This window comes from Urocampus carinirostris, chromosome 15 (genome assembly GCF_059441175.1).
Source record: "Urocampus carinirostris isolate Australia breed hairy pipefish chromosome 15, RoL_Ucar_1.0, whole genome shotgun sequence".
NCBI classification, from domain to species: Eukaryota; Metazoa; Chordata; class Actinopteri; order Syngnathiformes; family Syngnathidae; genus Urocampus; species Urocampus carinirostris.
Window position 1 is genome coordinate 35,280,561 of NC_142363.1, and position 16,417 is coordinate 35,296,977.

General features: G+C 39.7%; 1 protein-coding gene across 1 annotated transcript; it reads left to right on the forward strand.

The window, feature by feature from the left end:
• The first annotated feature begins 2,230 nt into the window (after positions 1-2,230).
• Positions 2,231-14,568, forward strand: LOC148352232 (serine/threonine-protein phosphatase PP1-beta catalytic subunit). The gene is made up of 7 exons (XM_088353741.1): positions 2,231-2,363; positions 5,602-5,733; positions 9,632-9,862; positions 9,942-10,046; positions 10,433-10,504; positions 11,030-11,316; positions 12,526-14,568. Exons 1-7 carry the CDS (start codon positions 2,312-2,314, stop codon positions 12,628-12,630), a joined length of 984 nt encoding a protein of 327 aa, XP_088209867.1. The 5' UTR covers positions 2,231-2,311; the 3' UTR covers positions 12,631-14,568.
• Positions 14,569-16,417: the final 1,849 nt, after the last annotated feature.

A 16,417-nucleotide genomic window follows, 5' to 3' on the forward strand; every position in this document is an offset into this window, starting at 1 on the left:
TGCTGCATGTGGAGAACACCAGCACCCGAGCAAGCCAGTCACCGTATTAGTTTACATCTTAACTTGTCTAAGAGGTTTCAAGTGTTTTAAGCCGAGTTTTGGTAGTTTTGGTGGAGAATGCCTAAGCGTTGTGTCCAGATGTGTGCAGGAATGGTACAACAAATAGCGAGAAGCCAAAATGGGGCCAAGTGGCAAAAATAACACAAACAGGAAGGATGCTGGCTGACCAAAAACAGGCAGTAATAATAATAATAATAATAATTTCCTTGTATTGTCATTCTGTGTACAATGTACACAGAACGAAATGTCGATTGCACCTGACCCGTTGTAGCGAGCCGATGCAGCCGCAGCCAACAGAGGGCGCCGCCGACCACTTTTTAAGTCTTAGGAATGACTCGGCCGGGGCGCGAACCACCGACCTAGCAGCCAGGATAACCGTGAGCAACGAACACAAACCCAGCCAGGAAAAAAATTAATGAGCAGGATAGGCTGGCCAGTTTGGTTGTCATTGTTCTACACTATTGGTGTATGTGCGAGTGAGGTATGAAGTGCATTGTAAAGTGCTATAGAAATGCCATTTACTGTGTGGTGGGTGGAGCCTTTCACGACTTGGGGAAGGACAGTCTGGTGGCGCCCATCCCTCTCCACCTGGTCTCGAACCAGGAAAACCTTTGTGTGCAAATCACTGCACGACGGAAACAGTCCCTAAAAATTTAACTAAGTGTACTCCATCTAAAACGGCCGAATTTGCGACGTTGGAGTCTCTAGAAAGCCTTCTTCTTAAATCCTTTAGCTTTCTCCTATTGGCCATCTTCTCCCCAAATAATGGTGTGCCGGCTCCTCCCATGGGCGTGCCAAGGAAGCCCACTGGGCCTCACCATCTCGTAGACGAGCGTCCCGATGTCTGGGGTACTCAAAACAACACCGAGCCTTTCTGCGTCATCAGCGTCTGGATGTGCTGATTATCTTATCAGCAGTACGTCTCGTTCCTGCCGTTCCTGTCAACAACATTTTCCACCAGCCTGCACTGACCTTGTACTACAGCCCAGTCAGTGAATATCTTTTGCATTAAATGTAATTTGTAGTCAATCGTATAAAATCCTTTAATATCCATCCATCCATCCATCTATTAGCTGCACCGCTTATTCTCAGAAGGGTTGCACGGGTGCTGGAGCCCATGCCAGCTAACTTCGGGCAGTGGGCAGGGGAACAGTCTGTATATTAATCCATAATTGCAAATTAGAAAAAACTGGATAAGTCTCTAGACTAGGGGTGTCCAACAGGCGGCGCGCAGGCCGGATCAGGCACGCTAAGGGATTGAATCCGGCCCGCGAAACAACGGTCAGAGAAGCGCAAGAGAAAAACGAGCTGCATGTTGAAAAATGTCCACTTGATGTTGCCAAAGCCAGGTGCCTCTCACAAACGCTGTACTTGTATTTCTTTTTCTTTCTCTTTCTCTCTCTCTCTTTATCTCTGTCTCCCTCTCTCTCACACTCTCTTCCTCCCTTTTCCCCTCTGTCTCTCACTCTCTCTGTCTCTGTTTCTCTTTCTTTGTTCCTCTTCGTCTCTTTCTCTCTCTCTCTCTGTCTTTTTACCTTCTTTTACTCTATTCTTTTTTCCCTTTTCTCTCTTTTGTCTCTCTCACACTCTTTTCCACCCTTTTTCCTTCACTCTCCATCTCTTTCTCTTTCACTCTATTTGTCTATTGTTTCTCTTTCTTTGTTCTTCTTTGTATCTTTTACTCTCTGTGTCTTTTTACCTTCTTTTCCTCTCTTCCTTTTTTCCATTTTCTCTCTCTTTTCTCTCTCTCTCTCTCTCTCTCCCTTGCTTTCCCCCATTCTCTTTCTCCCCTTCCCTCTTTCTCTCCTTCTCTCTGATCTCCTTCTCTCTTTTCTCTCTTTCTCTTTGGATTTCTTTCTTTCTCTCTCTTCCTTTGCCCCTTCAGTCACTATTTCTCTTTTTTATCCATTTTGTTTCTCACATTCTCTCCCTCTCTCTCTAATGCTATCTCTCCTTCTCTCTCTCTCTTTCTCTCTCTCTCTCTTTCTCTCTTTCCTTGTCCCACACTCTCTCTTTTTCTCTCACTCTCTTTTTATTCCTCTCTTTTTTTTTCTTTCTTTATCATCTACTAGTCCGGGCCCCGAGAGAATGTTTGTTCTATCGTGTGGCCCCCGATGTTAAACCAGTTTGACACCAGTGCTCTAGACCAAGGCTCCTGACCGAATTTGGACCTGGGGGAAACAGCACCCTCTTGCGGCCATTCACCACAATTGTTTCTCTGCTCCAGTACTCCTCCCATCAGAGCGTGAAGATGGCGGAGGGCGAACTGAACGTGGACAGCCTCATCTCTCGCCTTCTCGAAGGTGAGTAGAACACGACCGAACCGCCAGCTCAACAATCCTCCGACCCTGTTAACGTTCGATCCACTAAAACATTATTCGGAACCGCCGCTTCGTTTTGGTGACGTCGCCGAAATAGCGGCTGCTAACTGGCTAGCCCGTTAGCATGTTGCTAGCAGCCGCCCTCACTGTTTATAAACAGTCGACGGCTACTTTCACTACGCCGTGTTTCCTCGTTTTATTTCACACACTTTGTATTTAATATGAACATTTTATAGCATTTATATTACTACGTGTCAGCTACGTTGACGTGGAAAACATAAAAAAAACTTGCTCGCGTCGTTGACTTTTCTTGTGACGTCATAAGCGATGGAAGCTTTCGAAAGCAGGGAATGTTCTGGTTTTCTTTTAGTTAAACTTTCTTTTTTTCAACTTTTAAAACGATTTCAAACGTAGGATCAACCAATAGTATTATCTAAGAAAGTGTCGATGTGGTTTTACAGGCCTACATGACAAAAAAGGCGATAATGCGTCGGAAATACGTCAGAAAAATCCAACATAACTAGTTTTATTTCATCCAGAAAATAAAAAATACAAATTTCAAATATAAAGTGTTTAATTGTTGATGTGAATTTGCTTTAAAGGGACAGAAAAACAAACAAACGATGTCAACATCCATCCATCATTATCTGCACTGCTTATCCTCAGTTGGGTCGCGGGGGGTGCTGGAGCCCATCCCAGCTTTGTTTCCTTTATCTCTTTGTTTTCTTTATCCTCACTGTAAAATGTGGTCCTGGAGTGCCACGTCCAATTTTGTTGTCACAATGTATTCAACCCATGTTGTAACAATGACAGTAAAGATATATTTTATTCTATTCTATTCGGGCAGTAGGCAGGGGACACCCTGAACTGGTTGCCAGCAGTTGCAGGGCACACAGAGACAGACAACTCACTTAATCATCCACACCTAGGGACAATTTTTGGACCGGCCAATTAACCTGACATGCATGTTTTAGGAGTGTGGGAGGAAACCCACGCAAGCACGGGCAGAACATGCAAACTCCACACAGGAGATTCAATCTCATGACCTCAGAACTGTGCCGCACACGCGCTAACCACTGTTCCGCCGTGCTGCCTTGATGTCAACATAATCATTGAAAATACTTTAAAGTAACCCACTTAAAGGTTGATTCAACCCAGATATCGGGACCATTATAAACATAAATTTGTTAATTTGGAATGGACGCTGATTTGGCTTGATAGGCCTACATACAGCTGAGCTTGTAATGTCATTGCCACTGAGTCCCGGGGGGTTGTCATCGTCTAATTTTTCTTCAACTGTTTCCCTCTCTAGCAGTCATGTTAGCCATTTGGTTGCAGGCTATGGCTTGCCTCTAGCCAATTTCGTTATTTTTGCTCCTAATGCTTCGGAATTCTTCAGTATCACTTGCCTTTAGAGTTGGTTTTGCAAGCGAATGTCACTGAGTTTTGTGATTCAGCCATTATTGACTTTCTCCTCCAGATGTTTCCTTTCCTAGTCACTCACATTAGCCACTTGACTGCACACTATGGCTTACAGCTACAGTTGTTGTATCTGCTCCTAATATATCTATCAGTATCACTCGCATTCCAAGGATCAGGGTTGGGTAGGGTTACTTTAACTGGATTACTTTCAATTACTTTTGGATGACTCCAATACCAAATATGCTAATAAAAGACAAAATAAACTAAATATGAATACAATTATGACTCACAACACGTGGTAAGCTTTCTCTCCTGGCTTTGATCTCTGGCAAAACTAACATCAAATGCGACAGAAACAAAATGAAAATAAATCCAAACAGCTTGCCAACATTTTTTTTGCTGTTCCATGTATTCTGTTACTCCGCAAGCCTGCACAAAATTTAGTCATTTTATTCATATTTAGTTTCTTTTGTCTTTTATGAGCACATTTGGTATTGGAGTAATCCAAAAGTAATTGAAAGTAATCCAGTTAAAGTAACCCTACCCAACCCTGCCAAGGATGCTTATGCAAGCTAACATCGCTGAGTCTTGATATTAAGCCATCTTAAGTACTCAAACATGTATTACTTTTTATATTCATTATTTTCTCCTGTTTTGGTCAATTGGCTAATGTGTTTTTGTGTGATGAACAGAGGAGGAAGGGGGGGTTGACAGGGACTGCTGCAGCAGCACATTGAGCACAGGAATCGTTCAACAGAGATTGCAATACCGAGGACAACAAATACATTTAAAAATCAAGTCAGAGCAGGAAAATGATCTTTATTTGGACTCATTTGAATGATATTCATATCTCCAAAACATTGTGCATTGTCTATCACTGACAAGAATCTGAATCAGTTCCTCAAAGCTCAGCACCTGAATGCCAATGTTCAGTAAAGACCAATGAGGTTTTTGTTCATGTTATACACATTTAAATTCATATTGTTGCCTCTTTTTCAGATGTTCTGTGTTGTTTCAGTCAACATGGGTTAAAAGTTGAATTGTAAATTGTAAAAGTTCTTGTATTTAAAAGTTTTTCATAGACCTGAAGAGTTAATATTTCTTTTTTTTTTTTACTTTGTTGTGTAGTTTGCTTTTCAGAGATTCTGTGTGGCTTAGTATAAACAAGTTTGAATTAGCTAAAAGTTCACTGTTGAGTAGCAAAAAAAAGTCTAACGTAATTTAGTAGTATAAGACATTTTTTATTCATTGTTTTAATGTTACTTTATTATTGGTAGTATATCGATTAAAGCAACAACAAAAAATCTGACCACCCCAAGACTGTCGACCCACCAGGGTCTCACAAAATTCTATGGGAAACACTGCACATGCGCCTAAGTTCTGCCTGTTGGTTCCTCCCAATATTCTCACAGTTCCTTTTAAGTGAGTTTCCAACATTTCTTTCAACCTCATCAACAATGACAACTGCTTTATTTATAAGACAAGTTACTAAAGGTCCATTCTCACAGATCTGATTATGCACTGCAAGCACCCTGCTCTGACCAACTCCAGAAATGTGCTCTTTTCAGTTGCTGCAGATGTATCCAGTTCACTCGGTCTTCCGTTATCCCTTTCGTGTTTTGTCAGTAGATCACAAGGAAGTCAGGATATAGGCGTCTGAATTTTGCCAAGCGGTATTTTCGGGTTTCTGTTATGTGTCTTATTCTAATGCTCGTGTTTCAGCTCCATTCTAAGGTACAATGGCCTATTAACGTTGCATTATAACACACTGTCCCTTGAATTTTTGTGTGCGCTCCAGTGCGGGGATGTCGGCCAGGCAAGATCGTGCAGATGACCGAAGCGGAAGTGCGAGGCCTGTGCATCAAATCTCGCGAGATCTTCCTCAGCCAGCCCATCTTGCTAGAGCTCGAAGCTCCTCTCAAGATCTGCGGTCAGTTTTATGCATCCCGTTTACTCTCAATTTGCTCCGCTTGCAGTGTTCTTTATATTTGGTTTTGAAAATTGAGAAACGTTTGTTTATCATCCTTTTTTTAGTTCCGATTGAATCATCCATAAACCCTGGAGAACCCAAGAACCCTTTTGTTGTTTGGAAAATAATGACCTTCGGGTTCTCCAGGGTTTTAAATGAAAGTTAAGGTTACATATAAAAGTCTATTCAAACATTATTGTGATGTTGATATATTTGTTTAAAAAAGAGGTTAATAAATTAAAAAATATATATTAATATATTATTTGATGGGATTAAATGATGAAGAACATTTTTAAAATATTTTTTCAGCAGTTTATCCTCTAAACATTTTTGTAATATTGTTTCGATTACAAAAAAATCCAATTATTAAAAACGAAATGACCAAAATTATAAAGAGTACATATAATTCAACGATATTAGATAACAGAAAATAAAAAATCTAATAAAAAAAAAAATTATACTTGTTTCATACATAAATATTTCTGGTAATAATTTTGTTTTTACTTGAAAAAAAAATACTAAATAAATTATTTCATGGGATAAATAATCAAATATATTAAAATGAATAAAAAAATAAATAATAAAATGTTAATTATTAAATTATATTGAATATTATTATTTAAAGAATCAAATGTTTTTTTACCAGTTTTACATATAGACATTTTTGTAACATTGTTTAAATTTCTTGAAAAAAGAATATAGTGAAGTGGGAATAAATGACAAATGAAGTTATTTAAATAGTTATTAATTAAAACTGCATAAAATGTTTTTGCCAATTTATGTGTAGACATTTTTGTAATATTTTATTTACTTTAAAAAATGAATACTAAAATTTATTACACAACAAATTATCCAGATATTATTAAATAGCGGAAATTGAATGAAAACAAAAACAGTTTTTACCTGATTTTAAAGGGTTTAAAAAGATAAGCATACTCGATCACAAGCATTGAATTCCTGACAATAATTGTCCCCAAAAATAATTTACATTGATGTGTTTTTAAGCGTTAACCTAAACTATGATTGCAAATACAGTCCTAACTAAGGATTGACCGATACCCATTTTTATTATTAAGAGGAGGCTGATAATCTATATTTTAAGACGATATTCAATTGCTGTAAAAGCTTAACAATTGTTGCTTAATAAATGGTAGTGTGCCCGCTTTGAGACTGGGAGGTCGCTGGTTCGCGCCTCGGCCGAGTCATACCTAATTGGTAAAATGGCGGCGCCCTCTGTTGGCTGCGGCTGCATCGGCTCGCTACAACGGGTCAGGTGTATCGACATTTCGTTCTGTGTACATTGTTACAAAGAATGACAATACAAAGGAAATTATTATTATTATTATTATTAATAATGAAAAAAGAAAGAATATCTGTTATAATTTTAAATAGAACTTCCTGGCAAATTTTTGCAGTAAAATAGAATTTCAATACAACCAACATGACTTAAATGAACCTGAGATAAAATGTGCGTCAAAATTTCAAAAGAGCTCGCAAATTGAAAAGCGTGGGCACTCCTGTTTTAGAGCCAGATTGACAAACTAATGTTATGGTAAGAGCTAATTACTTCAACTTGAGCGTACATTTTATGCCCTCAATCACTATGAACTGTTATGATAAGAGCTAACATCAGTCTCCACCTGAACTTGCTTCCCTAAAACAAGTTAACAAGACTTTTCACGCTATCTCTTAATCACACACACGCTTTTCTACCACGGACTTTTTAATATCTCAATGTTATCAGATGTCTTGATTCACAGTTATTTTGGGACTCAAGAGTTAGCACAGCTGCACTGATTACTCCACTCTAACGATACTCTTCCTGTTTGCCTCTAGTCGCTTATCCAATCAGAATGCGCGTGGTGGGTTGTTTCTGAAACAGACAGACGAAGGGAAGAGTGGGAGAGAAAATCTCGGCTGCATCAGAGCCTAAATAACTAGTCTGTGGAATAAATCCAAACGCCGGTACCGATCTGTCAAAGAACCCTGATTGACTCCTGACACCGATCATAACGATCCAGTCTGGCAGCCTCACCTCATTTATGCACAGTGGCAACTTTGGAACGTCAAGAATAATTTTGTATCGCCCAACAAATATCCAGCGATGAAATGACTTGCACGTCGGTGTGCTGCTCTTGCAAAAAGCAGCATTGTAAGTCTCTTAGGCGGTGTCACCAGGGAACTCCCACTCTGTCCACACGCACACACACACAGTTTATTTCTTGTACTGCGGCTCTGACTCCTCTTATATAATCAGAGAAACGGCCGGCCAGGCCGCTTGCCGCTTCCCAAAGGAACGCTCGCAATGTCTTCTTATCATCATTACACAGAGAGGCACTCGAGCATGCTCGGCATTCCTTGCAGCACTTGGAGTTTTTTTCCGTCCTCTTTGCTCGACTAAGCTTTTTAAAAAGGGACCAAAGAACATTTAGTGCACGAAAAGCCATTTCGGACGTTTACACAGCAATAATAAACATTGAATTCCCTTTCCCTCTTCTTTCAAGTCAAGTCAAGTCATTTTTATTTGTATAGCCCTTAATCACAATAAGTCTCTAAGGGCTTCACAGATTAGTACACTATGTTACACAGACTATTTTTCAGCCGACAAGAAGAGTAGGTTATTATTCATATGCAATGGAGTAGAAGTGAGTTTTAAGTTTAGATTTAAACATTTCCACTGTGGTTGCTTTCCTCTTCTTCTTTCCCCCTTCTTTTCCTCTTGTCTTCATTTTCTTTTTTATCATTTTGCATTATACATATATATATATATATATATATATATATATATATATATATATCGTCCTTCTCTGCTCTTCTTCTCTTATTTATTTTTACCTGTCCTCTTCCTCTCCCCTTCTCCTCTCACCCCCACCTCTCCCCCTTTTCTCTTCCTCCTCCTTTACTCTGCTGTTTTGCTCTCTTTTTCCCTTTTCTTCCTGTCCTCTTTTGCTAATCCTCCCCTCTCTTCCTCTCCTTCTCACCCTCCACTTCTTCTCATTTACTCGTCTCTTTCTCTGTTTTTCTTTTATTCTTTGTTCTTCTCTTCTGCTTCTCTTCTCTGCTCTGATCTGCTCTTTCTCCTGCTCTTCCTCTTGCTCTTGCTCTTTCTACTGCTCTTTTTCCTGCTCTTTCTCCTGCTCTTTCTCTGCAGCTGTGATGTTAGCCAAATGCTGCTCGCTGCTAAACCCGATCCCTACAAATACTACATTTTAAATTGGTTAATCTCAGCAGTGAAGAATGCAGGCAGGTGTAATTATGTACATCATGGGTCTTTAACTTTGTCACAGAACAAAACAAGCAGTACTTCAGATTCAGATATACTTTATTGTCATTTTAGTACACGTGAATACAGAACGAAATGTCGATACATCTGACCCGCACAGTTTCCTTGAATGTACTGATATAAATAAAATGTTGTATTGAGTTGGAGTATTGAAGTACTAATAATATACTGAATAACTATGGCTATGTATAGTATTATACAGTTGTGCAAAGAGTGCAAGAGGAGCAGCTAACCAGGTGTGCAAAATGGGCAGTCAGGTAAACAAGTCACTATACAGTAACAATAACACTGTAGTACGATAGTGCAGAGGAGAACAGATGTGCAAAGGAGTGGCTAGGTATAAAGAACTGCCAGTAGTGCAAAAACAAACAAACAGATGTATAGATTAGCAGCAGTGTAGACTTACTTTGTGTGTGATTGACCATTTAACAGTCTAATGGCCAGGGGGACAAAACTATTGCAGAACCTGGTGGTCCTGCACCGCACACTGCAGTACCTCTTCCCAGAGGCTAGCAGATTGGGAATAGAGAGGAAAAATCCACAGGTTTGATTGTGTCCCACCCAATGTGTGCTCAGGCGACATCCACGGGCAGTACACGGACCTCCTGCGCCTCTTCGAGTACGGCGGCTTCCCCCCAGAGGCCAATTACCTGTTCCTGGGCGACTACGTGGATCGCGGCAAGCAGTCGCTGGAGACCATCTGCCTGCTGCTGGCCTACAAAATCAAGTACCCGGAGAACTTCTTCCTGCTCAGAGGCAACCACGAGTGCGCCTCCATCAACCGCATCTACGGCTTCTACGACGAGTGTACGTCGACTGGGATTGACAACTTTCTGGATCTCTGCGCGATCACCAAAGTCATGTTCAAATGTGTATCTCCTCACAGGTAAGCGCAGGTTCAACATCAAGCTGTGGAAGACCTTCACCGATTGCTTCAACTGCTTGCCCATCGCTGCCATCATCGACGAGAAAATCTTCTGTTGCCATGGAGGTTGGTTCATTAATAAATCACAACAAGGATCTATCTATCTACCCTGGTCCTATCCCTCAAGAGGGGTGACTGACAGCAAGACAAACACATACAAAAATAAAGAAAATAAAAAAAGGGAAAAAGTAGCAAAAAACAAACACAAAAATATGGCGGGGGGCCAAAAGGTCTTGCAAATCCTAGTTATAGGGTCACTAAATGTGAGAGGATGTGGAAGTAAAACGACTGAGTGGAAGAAAGAGGAGATCGGAAAGATGATGACTAAAAGGAGGGTTGATGTGTTTGCCTTGAGTGAAACAAAGATGAAAAGAAAGGGTGACAACAAGGATAACAATCTTAATTAATGGTGTTTAAATTGTGATTTGATGAATTTTATTTTTACCTCCTAGGACTTTCCCCAGACTTGCAATCAATGGAGCAGATCCGCCGGATCATGAGGCCAACAGACGTGCCTGATACAGGTCTCATGTGAATTTTTTTTGTTTTGTCTGTGTTTATGCGTCTAAGCATATGATTTTAAATGAATTTGAATGGAGACTGAATGATAGGAATTTATTTTTTTGGCAATCGTTTAGATCATTTTTAATTCAAAACACATGTCAATCATCCAATAATAAAAATACACAATTATAAGTTTATATTTTTATTTTCACTATCCATTAACCTGTTATGATTACAAGTGGGAATTATTTTACATCATAAAATGTATGAAAAGAATAAAGTTTACATGCAAAAGTTGTGCAAAAAATGAACTGTTAGCAATCAATAGTTCCATTTAAAAAACACATACTGAATGAAAATGTAAAACTCAATGGTATAACGATGTTTCAGTAATTTCACATATAAGTCACACCTGGAGTATAAGTCCCTCCTCTGGCCAAATTATGAAAAACATTGTAAATTGTTGTCCGGAAAATGCGGTAATGTGCTTTTGATTGGGAGGGGGATTCCGATCTGCAGTCAAATTCGATTTCCCTAACCCCCAGGCCTGCTTTGCGACCTCCTGTGGTCCGACCCGGACAAGGACGTGCAAGGCTGGGGCGAGAACGACCGCGGCGTCTCCTTCACCTTCGGGGCCGACGTGGTCAGCAAGTTCCTGAACCGGCACGACTTGGACCTGATCTGCAGGGCCCACCAGGTGGTGGAGGACGGCTACGAGTTCTTCGCCAAGCGCCAACTGGTCACGCTCTTCTCGGCGCCCAACTACTGCGGGGAGTTCGACAACGCCGGCGGCATGATGAGCGTGGACGAGTCGCTCATGTGCTCCTTCCAGGTAAACGCGCAATCACGCAAACACTTTCACAGGGGTCACCAACGAGGCTAATTTCCTCAAATTGGTTTTGAAAAGTCATATAGTATGTCACTTTTTTTGAAGCACTAAATTTGATGACACGCATCCTAAAACTGAAACCGCAATAGCGCTTGCTCACAATTGTTTATTTTTGCATCAATCTTGATAAATATCTCGATAAATAATATAATATAGTAATCCCTTTCTGTATTGCAGTTTACTTTCATGATTTCGGTTTATTCAGCCTGCATTGTGGTTTGCATTCCAATTGTCTAAACCAGTGTTTTTCAACCTTTTTTGAGCCAGGGCATGTTTTTCACATTGGAAAGATTTTGCGGCACACCAATAACTTAAAATGTGATCAAATGACACAAAACAGTATGTTTAATTACAATATAATTTATGATACCCCCAGTTTTTACAGCACAGACACTTGACAATGACATATTTGCAGAAAATAAATGTTCTATAAACTTTCAAATTTTAAAAAGTGATATTGGATAATTTCTCACGGCACACCTCGCGATCTCTCACGGCACACTAGTGTGTCGCGGCACAGTGGTTGAAAATCGCTGGTTTAAACTGTCGCCCCACGCCTTTTCTGCCTGTGTCTGCCTGTGAGTCAATAACGTTCAAGTAGTGCTCATACGTAAGACAGCTTGACAAAACCCACATTACGAATGCGCAAATATTTTTCAATTTCAAGGAAGATGCTTTCACTCTCCCACAATTTTGGACTCATCCGCATGGTAAGGGAAAGGAAAATAATTTTTGTGCCAAATAACGTCCACGTGATGGCGACAAAATATAATCGGAATTAAAATACTGTATAGTGTTCTGAAGCAATACTTTAATAGAGCAGCAATATTATTTGAGAAATATATCATTTGAACGTAAAGATGTTATTTGTAAAAAAAAACATTATTAAGAACTTTACTTTTTTTGTTAAACGTTTGATTTGGCGAATATAATTCGTTCTTTGGTTTCAATGTATAATAGAGTATTCAATACATGAATATTTGTTTCTACTTGTGGATTCTGACTATCTCGTGCCTTTTTTGGAATTCCAATCCCTGCGAGGGAATACTGATCATTTTGGCGAATATGTGAGAAAAAAGTAGCTTGTAAAAGGTTGGTGACCCCTACTGTTTTATTGGACTCATTTCTGATGTTTTCTTTTCCTCTTTGAAGATCTTAAAGCCCTCAGAGAAGAAGGCTAAATATCAGTACGGGGGGGTTAATTCCGGGCGGCCTGTCACCCCATCCCGCACCACTCAGGCCCCCAAAAAGAGGTGAACGTGCCGCTTTGTAACCCCCCCCCCACACACACACACACACAAATATATATATATATATACAGTGGAATTTCCAAATGTCATGTCGCTCCTGTGGTGTTGGATCTCAAAAATAATCATCGAATATCTAATCAGACCTGAATTGAAGTCTAAAAGGTTCCACTGTACCACTATGTCAAACCACAGCGTTTTCTTTCTTTTTCTTTTTTTTTAACATTAGTGCACATTTGCCGTGACCAATCGTTATATTTGACATTTTTACCGTTTGCCTGTTTTAACACAGTATGACCACACATTGTTGAGAATTCGTGTTAAAAAAAAGCGTCCCTATTTTTATTTGACGGAACGACGTCCGAGTTTAAAGGGAATGTGAAGGGAGCGGTGTTCATGAAAGATAAAAAAAATGGCGGCCCTCCGATAAGTGGATTCCGATGTGCCTCTGTTTTTAACATGGAGCCGAAAGAAGGCAGGAAGTCGAATTATCTGTCAGAAAAGAACCAAATCGACGTATTTTTCATATCCGGGGGGATCGTTTCCCCATCATCATGACAAATATGGACCCTTTCATAGCCAAGGTCACACGTGATGTCACCGTCGAAGCTGGAGGAAAAAGAATACTGCGCTGGTCAAAACACTGAAGAAAACAAGCTTTTGTTTCTGCTAGTTCGGTGTTAGAAGATTCTGGTGTTGTGTTTCGGTGCCAGGATAAGAAAAAACGTTAGTAATCATACATTGGAGTTTTACAGCAGACCCTCCTGACCAAAGAATCAAAAAGTTGTGGTAAATGCATTTGAGCAAAAAGATTGGACCGAGGCACTCATCAAAAATGCTCTAGGTTGCAGTGACAATTTCTATCATGTAAGAGAAAGTAAACTATTATGATTGTTTCTATCAACTCAATTTTACTTATTATATCCGCAAAATATATTATTTTCTTAGCTTCTGTTGATTTTTAGCATGTAGCCTAAATGCCATTAAAAGATGCCTCTCTTTAAAAAAAAACAACAATAAATAAATGAATGGTTAAATGTATTTAATAGATATGATTGTTTGTAATGATTGCCTGTTTATTTTTGTCCCAGGTAGTGTTTACAAGGCTACCATTTAAGCTAACCATTAGCTGAAGTTAAGAAAATTGAAAATATATTTTGCTGATACAAAAAGTAAAATAAAATCGATAGCAAAAATGTTTTTTTTTCTGTCTACCTGATAAAAAGTGTGCGCTGCAAACCTGAGCACTTTTGATGAGTGCCCCGGTCCAATCTTTTGGCTTTATTGCATTTAAGCACACCTTTTTTTTTCTTTGATCGGGAGTGTCTGCTAATCCTGTGAAACGTCAATTTACGATCACTAATGTTTTTTACTGGCACACGAACACAACATGACCAGCACTGACTGCTACAGCAGCTTTCTTTTCCTCTGTCTTCTGACCAGCGCAAGTATTCTTTTACCTCCAGGCTAAGCTCCGCCCACCGTATACGTCACAATGTTTGCAAAGAAATGAAAGGGTCTATACACTTTCTCACAGACGGTCAGTATTTTTACTCAATTCCTTCGAATGACGAAGTGTTTGGCATGTCTATGCTTTTTCTATGATGAGTTTGTCGTGGATTTAGTGTTTAAAACGAGTACTAAGTAGGCAATTCATCGAAATAATAATATCTAGGGGAGCTATGAAGATAAATATCGTCCCATTTCTCCATTATCGCTTTGGAGTCGGAGTGGAAATGGGCCTGATGGGCATTGCTATCGTGATTGTACCGCCCCCTGGTGTTTAGATGCAGTGTACTACAATATCTCTTCTGTCTGTGGATGTTTTTCCTCTTCACACGCTTTTTAATTTATTTCCTAATGATGACATACGAAAAGGAAGTCAGGTGTTAACCCAGTTTTGCAATTTGTACAAGTTTGAAAGTCAATAAATGGATGGAAACTCAAAGTTGTCTGTTGTTTTTTATTTTTTTTATGTGAGTGTGGTATCATTTAACTTTTGTCACATTTGTACACCTGAATGAATGTTTTATCTTTTAAACGTGATTGTTGGTTTAGAAATTTCAACATATATTAAACAACTTGAAGAAGCTCACTTGTTTGGCAGCCATCTTGCTACTACGGAAGTCCGAATGAGGCATCTACCTTTTTTCTTTCAGTTTTCTTTTCTAGCCACTCATGTTAACCACTTGAATGCATGCTATGGCATATGGCTATCCATTTGAATTATTGTTAGCTGCTTGGTCCATCATTTTTCCCCACTGTTTCCTTCTCTAGCCACTCATGTTATGCCATGGCTCACAGCCAACCATTTTTGTTATTTTTGACTGCTCCGAGTAAATAAAGCTTGCTTTGTCCTTCATTTTCTATTTTTTTGGGCCACTCATGTTAGCCATTTTGCTAAATGCTATGGCTCTCCTCTAATTGGTTTTGTTTTTATGCTGCTTCTTGTAACTAAAGCTTGCTTCATGCCTCACATTTTTGAACTTTTTTCCCAATGTTTCCTTCTCTAGCCCCTCATGTTAGCCGGTAAAATGCAGGTTATGTCTTCTTGCTAGCCGCTGTTAGCTGCTCTATGTAAATAAACACGCAATTTACATTTTACTTACCCTTTTCCGCCACTCAAGTTAGCTTCTAGCTACCAGCTCTTAACAACTCCAGCTATTGACTCTTTTCAGCCGTCCCGAGTGTATTCAGCTCACTCTGCTTTCTGTTGTTTAATTAACAGTAACTTTTGTGCACTGTCGGTGGCTGAAAACGTATCCTTGTTCACTTTCTTTTTGAATAAATACACACTGTCACTTCAATAGAATATATAACCTAAAAAGTTTCTGTATTGGCTGATTTTCATGGCACTGTGACATCCTTGGAGCATCCCAACCGTCTGATGTACAACAACCGGGAACTGAATATTATTTTATTTAATAAATTGTCATGTATATTCAGGGTTCATACGAATGATGGACATCCTTGAAAATGCCCGACTTTAAATATTCTGTTTTAAAGGAATAAAAATTGTTTGAAATTTGGGTGACGTTTTTGTAAATGCTTGAAATTGTGGCCATGTTTTGCAACAAGTGCTTAGAAATGACACCGACACTGCTCTCTGGTGGCTTCTATTTGCTATTCTATTTCTTCCCTCGTCATTTACGGCAGCTGGCATTAGTTTGTACGGCATGGTCATATGTAGCGCATCGACCTCTACGGGAGAGGTGCATGCTACATTTAAACAAGGTGCAATGATATGTGTGTTAGCGGGAGGATTATGTAAAATTATGGACATTTCTCATGTACCTTTCAAAAAAGTAAAATGTGTTTCCTAGTGGTACTTTGTAATGGGAATAACTTCCTGCAACTGAAAATGTAAGACATCGAGACGCTCTTCTCCATGATGGTGGGGCCACGTGGGGGCTTTTCCTGGCGCGTCCATGAGAGGAGCTGGCGCACCAGCTGGCGGAAAAAGGCGCGGGCCGGGAGAACTTAAGAAGATCGAGAGAGGAGGCTTGACGGAGACTCAAGCAACACTAATTCGGCTAATTCGATGGAGTTCACTTAGTTTATTATTTAAGCAATTAAATCTGCCCCCGTGTGGAAATGCCGGTCTCTTGTCCATATTTTCCCAAAAAGAAATGAGCACGCATTGTTAGGAGAATGAAGGTTGTGTTTGGTTAATCGAGTCAGATAACTAATTCGAACAATTTGGTAAACGGTGCATTTTAACATATTTAATTCCTAACACTCTGCAAAATACACAATTCACGCTGGGATTTTTTCCTCTTAATGGTAATGGAGAAATT

What these genes read in the sequence shown, in the direction of transcription:
- LOC148352232 (XM_088353741.1), top strand. Translation starts at nt 2,312, where the DNA reads ATGGCGGAGGGCGAACTGAACGTGGACAGCCTCATCTCTCGCCTTCTC. An exon ending in CATCTCTCGCCTTCTCGAAG is followed by an intron (nt 2,364 to 5,601) that starts GTGAGTAGAACA and finishes TGTGCGCTCCAG; the next exon opens with TGCGGGGATGTCGGCCAGGC. An exon ending in CTACGGCTTCTACGACGAGT is followed by an intron (nt 9,863 to 9,941) that starts GTACGTCGACTG and finishes ATCTCCTCACAG; the next exon opens with GTAAGCGCAGGTTCAACATC.